Source organism: Malania oleifera, chromosome 1 (genome assembly GCF_029873635.1).
Source record: "Malania oleifera isolate guangnan ecotype guangnan chromosome 1, ASM2987363v1, whole genome shotgun sequence".
Classification (NCBI taxonomy): Eukaryota; Viridiplantae; Streptophyta; class Magnoliopsida; order Santalales; family Ximeniaceae; genus Malania; species Malania oleifera.
In genome coordinates this window covers 11746514-11754760 of record NC_080417.1, presented here as the reverse complement: position 1 = coordinate 11754760, position 8247 = coordinate 11746514, and the positions used below count along the sequence as shown (strand labels likewise).

At 35.4% G+C, this 8247-nt stretch overlaps 1 protein-coding gene across 1 annotated transcript; it reads left to right on the top strand.

Moving 5' to 3' along the window:
• Nucleotides 1-788: 788 nt before the first annotated feature.
• Nucleotides 789-1289, top strand: LOC131148334 (uncharacterized). Its single transcript, XM_058098072.1, has 2 exons — nucleotides 789-896; nucleotides 945-1289. Exons 1-2 carry the CDS (start codon nucleotides 789-791, stop codon nucleotides 1287-1289), a joined length of 453 nt encoding a protein of 150 aa, XP_057954055.1.
• The last annotated feature ends 6958 nt before the right edge of the window (nucleotides 1290-8247 follow it).

Sequence of the window (8247 nt, the reverse complement as noted above, 5' to 3'; positions counted from 1 at the left end):
CTGGTATTGTATTTGGAGTGTATATGTTTGTTCCGCTGTGTTGTATTATATGGGTTATAAACAAGTGTATTTGGTGCCCATTTTTTGGGGTATCAGAGATTATGTATAAAGTATTGAACTTCAAGCCCCACTAGGTTTGGTGCGTCACAAATATGGTATTAGAGCATATTTATAGTAGGATTTTATAGGGCGTTACAGATGTGGTATTAGAGTCTAGGTTGTTAGGTTCTGTAGACTTTAGCAGATGACAATACCAGAGTATATGAATGAATTTTGATGAGGGTAGGAAATGAGTATATTGGAAATCTTGGGTTTTGGTTTCGCAGCATTAAGGTAGGAATTCATTGACGGTCTTCTGTGGTTTTCCTAATACAACGGTTTTAAGAAAATTTCGGCAAACCATTGACTGTTTTTACTTCTGTGCAGAGAGACTGGAGCTTGAGACATTAGTTGGTTGGATAAGACATAATTTTTGGTGGTGATTTGAGGCTTGATCCTTGAGATGGCTAAGTATATATAAGAAAAAGGATTAGTGAAGGGTTTTAGGCCAACCTATCGACGATTTTGTGTGCCAAGTACAAACCGTTGACGACTTCCTCAAAGCAGGCTCTCGGGATGTCAGGTTTCCATTGATGGTTTCAGAGGTCTCAGAAAAATCATCAAGTCTGAGTTGTGTGTTAAGACTTATGTTTAGAATATGGATGTTGAAATGTCTTCTTAGTTAGATAATTGTACCAGTAACGTTAAGATATTGGAATTCTAAGACTGTTTTACATCCTATTTTCAAGATGGATTCCGGGAATAATAACGCGAATGCTAAAGGTAGTAGTCATGTGGGGGCTTCCAGTATGGGTGGCAGTGATTCTAATCAAGTATTGCGTAGCGTTGCTCAACAGGTCATCACACGAAATTTTGGGGAACATGGTTGCCCACTAGTTCATTAGAGCTGCACCATAGAGCAGTTCACCCAGATGAATTCCCCAGATTTCTCAGGTGGTGCCAACCCAGTGATTGTAAAAAATTGGGTACAAGAGATTGAAAATATACTGGCTGTACTGCGTTGCACTGATGAGCAGAAAGTTCTCTATGCCACATTCAAGTTGATGGGTGACGCCGAGCGATGGTGGTTAGTGATGAAGTTGTTGGAGGAGCAGAGGCCAATACCCATAGCACTAACCTCGAGTCGTTTTAAGGAGATCTTTTTCGATCGATACTTCCCCACCTCCGTTAGGAATGCTAAGGTGGAGGAGTTCCTGAGCCTGACTCAGGGGCACTTGACTGTGCAGTAGTATGCAACCAAGTTTGTGAAGCTATCTGGCTTCACCCCATACATGATCTCAGATGAGTTCAGAAGGCGCAGAGGTTCACGAGGGGCTTAAGACAGGAGATATATGAGCAGGTGGATACGGCCACCGTGGCAGAGACGAGTCGGCAAAGAGGCACAGGGCTATAAAACCAGAGAAAGAGGCCCGCGCCTCCTTGTTTTTAGGCAAGTACCAGCCAAGGTTGGTGGAGGAGAAACAATGTGGGCCAGCGATAGGGAATGGGAAACCGAATAGAACAGGGTAATCCATTATGCCCTCCTTATCCTAGGTGTAACAAGAGACATACAGGAGAATGTCGGGTTAGAGTAATTATCTGCTTTCGGTGTGGTCGGCCCGACCACATTGCAAGTGATTGTCAGGCACCGCTAATTAATGCACCCACTCCTAGACAATTTCGCGAAAACAATCAGGCAACCCAAGGCGATCATCAGAGGAACACCACCCAGGCGCGAGTGTATTCGCTTATGCTGGGAGATGCGGAGAACGCAAGTGGCGTGGTGACAGGTACCATTTTTATATTGTCTTATCAAGCTGTTGTGTTGTTTGATTCAGGGGTGACTCATTCATTCATAGAGTGGGAGTTTATCAAGTTATGTGGGATAGAAGTTCAGCCGCTGGATGTTGATTTATTAGTGACTACATGGACAAGAATCGTAGTGGTGTGTAGGAGAGTACTAAAAAATTATCCAATCAGCATTCAGGGAAGGATACTGCCTGATAATCTGGTGGTCCTCGACATACATGTATTTGATGTGATTCTGGGCATGAACTGGCTAGTATTCTATAATGCTAGTATTGTCTGCTACAAGAAGTGGTATTCATACCTCCATGAGAGTGGGAGTATAGATTTGTGGGGTTGTGTGTGCGTGCCTCACCACAACTACTGTCAGCCATGTAGGCTAAAAGGCTACACTTGGAAGGTTGTCAGGGTTACCTAGCTTGTGTGAAGGAAGCGCTAGAGAAAGAATTAAAGTTTGAAGATATCCCAGTTGTGAGGGAATTCTTTGATGTATTTCCAAAGGACTTACTTGGGTTGCCTCTTGATCGTGAGATCGAGTTTACTATTGACCTACTTCTAGGGACAATACCAATCTCTAAGGCTTCGTACAGAATGACTCCAGTGGAGTCGAAAGAATTAAAAGAACAATTACAAGAATTACTAGACAAGAGATTTATCAGGCCTGGTGTGTCACCCTAGGGAGTACTAGTGCTTTTTGTGAAAAAGAAATATGGGTTGATGAGAATGTGTGTCGACTACAAAGAATTAAATAAAGTGACGATTAAGAATAAATACCCGTTACGCTGTATTGATGACCTGTTTGACCGGCTCTAGGGAACACAAATTTTCTCTAAGATTGATCTTCGATATGGGTACCATCAAGTGAAGGTCAAGACAAAGGATGTTCCAAAGACTACGCTCTGAACTAGGTATGACCATTATGAATATCTAGTTATTCCATTTGGACTGACTAATGCTCCTGCTGCATTTATGGACCTGATGAACAGGGTCGTCCATCAGTATCTGGATCAGTTTGTGGTAATATTTATTGATGACATTCTGGTATATTCAAAGAGTCTTAAGGAGCACGAAAATCATTTGAGAATAGTTCTTCAGGTGTTGAGAGAAAGAAAACTTTATGCCAAATTCAAGAAGTGTGAGTCCTCGTTGTAAGGAGTCACATTTCTCGGGCACGTGATATCCATGGGTGTTATTTTTGTGGACCTAAGCAAGATAGAGGTAGTAGTGGACTAGGTAAGACCGAAAAATGTCCATGAGGTCAGAAGTTTCTTGGGTTTGGTAGGATGTTATCACCAATTCATAGATGGTTTTTCTAAGTATTCAAGCCCTCTGACAAAGTTGATTAGGAAGAATGTAAGATATGAATGGACAGATGAATGTGAATAGAGTTTTTAGGAGTTAAAGCAACGAATTATCACTACGCCGGTACTGACAATCCCTTCGAGAGAGGGGAGTTTTGTAATCTACAGCGATGCGTCTCAAAAAGGGCTCAGATGCGTGCCGATGCAATAGGGAAAAATTATAACTTATGCTTCTTGGCAGCTAAAGGAGTACGAGAAGAATAATCCAACACATGATTTGGCAATGGTAGCGGTGGTTTATGCATTGAAAATTTGGAGACACTATTTGTATGGGGGCAGGTGCGAGATCTTCACAGACCACAAAAGCCTTAAGTACTTCTTTACGCAGAAAGATCTAAATATGAGATAGAGAAGATACTTGAGCTGATTAAAGATTATGATTGTACCATCAGTTACCACGTAGGGAAAGTTAATGTAATAACTGATGCGATGATTCATAAGTCAGGAAGTGCATCGATATTAACAATGGTAACTCAACATCAGATTAGGATGGATTTAGAAAGATTTGGTGTGGAATTAGTAGAGGAAAATCACCAAGCACTCATTGTTGATATGATAATCCAACCCACCTTGTAGGAAAGGATTAAGGCCGCTCAGATGAAAGATGCAAAGTTGGTGAAAATTGAGGATAAAGTGCGGAGTGGAATGAGGTCAGATTTTAATGTCTCAGACGAGTGAATGTTGAGGTTCCGTACTAGATTATGTGTACCTAACGATGCTGAGATTAAAAGAACTATTCTAGAGGAAGTGCATCATTCCCTTTATACAGTACATCTAGGAAGCACTAAGATGTATAGGGATTTACGGGAATCTTTTTGGTGGAGTAATATGAAGAAAGAAATTTCTCGATACGTAGATCAGTGCTTAACATGCTAGCAAGTGAAGACTGAGCATCAAAGACCGGCGGGATCGTTGCAACTACTTCACATTCCCGAGTGGAAGTGAGAGCATATTTCTATAGACTTCGTTATGATATTACCACCGGTACTTCATGGACAAGATGGCATTTGGGTATTCATTGACCAATTGATGAAGACTGCCCATTTTCTTCTAATAAGAGTTAACTACTCCATTAGTAAATTGGCAGAATTGTATATACAGGAGTTAGTTAGATTGCATGGCGTGTCAGTGTCCATATATTAGATCATGACCCATGGTTCACATCTCAGTTCTTGAAGAGTTTGCAAGGAACCTTGGGTTTTTAGCTAACATTCAGTACAACATTTCATCTTCCCATCCTACATATCACAAACCTTGCACTAGATATCTTATGAGTTTCTACTGCATGCAATTCAGAAGTCACTGAAACAGTCATGCAGGTGACATTCAGTTCAATCAGCATGCACTCCTAATCAACTATCAGCATGCATTTCACAAAATTGCATCAATCATGTAATTGGCATGCCAAATTAATCATGCCCACACAATATATTCAACTGTATATTCGTTATTAAATTTTTGTTAATGGTATTTTTTTAATGTTTTAAAAGGCTCAATCGAGGCTCGCCTCAATGCAAGGCATGCTTAAAACGCATTGAGGCTCAATTTAAAATACCATATTCGAAAAAGGGTAACGCATTACATGCTAGGGCCAACGTATTTTTACAAAAAAAAAAAAAACGTTTTTTGCGCCCTTTTAGTTGAGACTTACGCGTCTTGGGTGTGTGATTCTCAAGTTAGAATTGGTCAAAAAATTTGAACTACATGTTTGTATAAAAGAAATTTCATAATATGAGTTTATTTTGAAACAATAATTAATTTTTTTCTATTACCAAATTTAAAACACTAGATTACAGCATACTTGTCAATTATGTATATATTCAAACTGCATTGTCCATAATTACAAAATTACATACATAGATTTTTAAATTATATATAATTTCAAATATTAGGTATAACTAATACTATGATTACATATCTAAACTAAACCAATTATGTACAAAGATAAATGTGTGATTACATACATATTCAAACCAAATTATCCATAATTACAAAATCATGTACATAGTTTAATTTCAAATGATAGATGTGGTATATACTTTAATTACATACCCACATAATTAAAGACATTTAAATCAAACCAATTACAATATGCATATTAATTGGTTTGAGTATCGAACCAAACCCATTATGTCCATATAGGTACTTAATTACATATATATTTGTAATAAACTGTCATAATTACCTAATTATATATATAGATTTTCAAATTATAGTTTTAATTACACAAATAATTACATAAGTACATAGTTTAGTTTCAAAGGAGAGGTGCCAATACCATAACTACATCCGTATTCAAACCGAGCTATCAACATTTACATAATGATGTAATTATGTATATAGCTATATAAATTATATTACGTAATATAGTTTTGTTGAACTCAATATTTTGATGAATGACAAAACATTATTTGTTTAGTGAAGAGTCATTGAAAAATTGGTTAGATATATACAGGTGTATAAGTATGATAGATGCAATGATAGATACATTGTTAGATGTTTGCACAAATTAAAATTGAATTATTACGAGAACATTTATTAAAAATTGTGTGAAATAATTTGTGACTTTTTTCTTTTTAAATATTTTAGCATTAATATTAAAAAAATAATTGTGAAGTGTCAATAATTTCTCTATTTATCATAAAAACATAAAAAAAATTCATAAAATAATGTTAATTCTAAATTTTTAATAAAATTATAACTTTTTTTTTTTCAATTTTCATTATCTCTTAAAATGAAATAAACAACGAAAATGTGGAAATATGCCCATAAGTAGAACTGCCGTATTCAAAATTTGAGATGATAAGATATATTTTTTTTTTTGAATTTTTTATAAGCTATGTAATATTCATGGAAATGGAGATGAATTTACTCAATAATATTTAATAAATCAATGTACAACAATTTTAATTTAATAAAATACAAAAAATGAAATAAAAACCTTACCTTAGATGGGGGTTTTGGATACAACTTCCAAACAATAAATCAAAAGCAAAATACTAAATTGTGAATCTATAATAACAAATCTTAATACATATTGCAAATTAATTAAGAGATTCAATGAAAATAAAATAGATTTAGGGTAAAATACATACCCCATTTTGCCCCTTTTATAGTTTACTCGAACGGTCACTTACAAAACTCCCTGAACGGTCACCTGCCACCTGCCACGACGAACGGCCACCTGCTATTGCTGTCGTCTTTCGACTTGCTAGACTCACTGCTCTCTGTCCCTTCCCTGCGTTTGTGAGTGAAGCGAAGAAGAAAAGAGGATTTAAAGGATGTCGAGGCAAATCTCGCTGGACCAAGCAATGATATTTGTCATGCGTCACGCACCAATCAACCGTTTCATTTCCTAGACAAATCTCTCTGAATCATTATGTGAGCGTCATTTTAGGAAATATTTTCTCAAAGAAAGTATTATTTAATATATTATTTAAAAATAAAGATAAAAGGGGAAAAACTCAAACATATGATTGTACACATCACATCACGAAGACTCGTCTTATCAGGACACATCACTCAATTTTTTTATTTTTTTATTTTTTGTAAATTTAACTGCACGATGTGTGTCGGAGCGTGTACCCTAAGATGTGAACATAGTGGACGGTCCTCATTCCTTGGACCTACATAGTTGTGGGTCCTCCTATGTGACCATTTGGTACACATGTGTACCTCGGGATGCTTTAATATTCTTCACCCCATAATTGTAATTTTTGAATGTTTCAAATTTGAATTTCCTTAGTAAAAGCAGATAACTTTTTCTGATGTAATTCTTTCTGGTGATGGAAATGATAACACCTATATACATTATTGTCATTTGTCTTATTATAGTTATTGTTACTGTGAGAAATTTCCAAAAAAAAAAAAAATGTGTTTTCATTTTTCTTGCTAGAACAATGCTAGTCATTGTTATTTTGTATCATTTTAAAAAAATTAAAAATCCAAAATGTCCAAGAATTCAAAGAAAATTCAAGAAATATACCTAACTTTTAAAGTATATTTACATGCATTTACCTATCACCATGTACCCTTTAATGTCATTATCACATTTTTGCGTGCGTGTGAATTACCTCATGATGGAAATTAGATTGATATTTTAGACCTCACCTGTTTAATTCTAAAAGTACATTTGATCTAGTTAAATTATTTTAAATTTTCTTGATTATGGTATTAGACAATTTATGATACTTTTGCATATCTGAATTACTAGTGCTGCTTCTATTTACATCTTCTATGCAATTCTTTATGTTTTGCATGCTTGTTCCTATTTTCCTCTTCTGAATTGTTAATTGTCAATTAATCTGATGATAAACTCAAAAGTAGGGTAGTGGCATCCTTTTAAGACTCAAAGGTGAGAGCAATTTCCGAATAGTAAGGTTGTTCAATATTTAAAGGTTTAAATTAAATAGACATGGTTAAGAGTGAATACTCAATAATCTTAAGTAAGTGTTCAAAAGAGTAATCATATACTAATTAGATGTCATTTTAATTTGTAGAATAGGTATGTAGGGCCCTTCATACTAAACAAAAATTTCTTTCAACAAAGGATCAAAAGAACTTCATGAAAATAAGGTACTTTTCTGCCAAAACAAAAAAAAACAAAACAAAATATTATGAAAAATATGTATGTCACCACTTATCTTCCACTCTTTCATCTTCCACCACTTCAATTTTTCCACCCTAATAAATTCTTTATCATCCATATTGCCCTATAAAAGGGCACTATCCCTCTCATATTTGGAACACACATTGCATGCTTGTATACACTTTTACATGCTTGCAGTAAGTAGGTACATATAAAGAAAAGGAAAGATATAGAAAAGAGAGATATCTTGTACAAGACTAGAGATATATATTGTATAAGATCAGTTCCAAATCATCTTATAATTTCTCCCAAGATAGTGAAATTTTTTATCCCATCCGCCCGTGGAGTAGGCATAATTGAATCACGTAAATTTCTGTCTCATCTATATTTATTTTCTGCATCTTTTATAACACAATAATAGTTTTTTTTTTAAATAAATATGTTTTTAATAAT

Coding starts and splice junctions, on each gene's coding strand:
- LOC131148334 (XM_058098072.1), top strand. CDS start 789: ATGGATTCCGGGAATAATAACGCGAATGCTAAAGGTAGTAGTCATGTG. Junction 897..944: donor TGCGTAGCGTTGCTCAACAG/GTCATCACACGA, acceptor CTAGTTCATTAG/AGCTGCACCATAGAGCAGTT.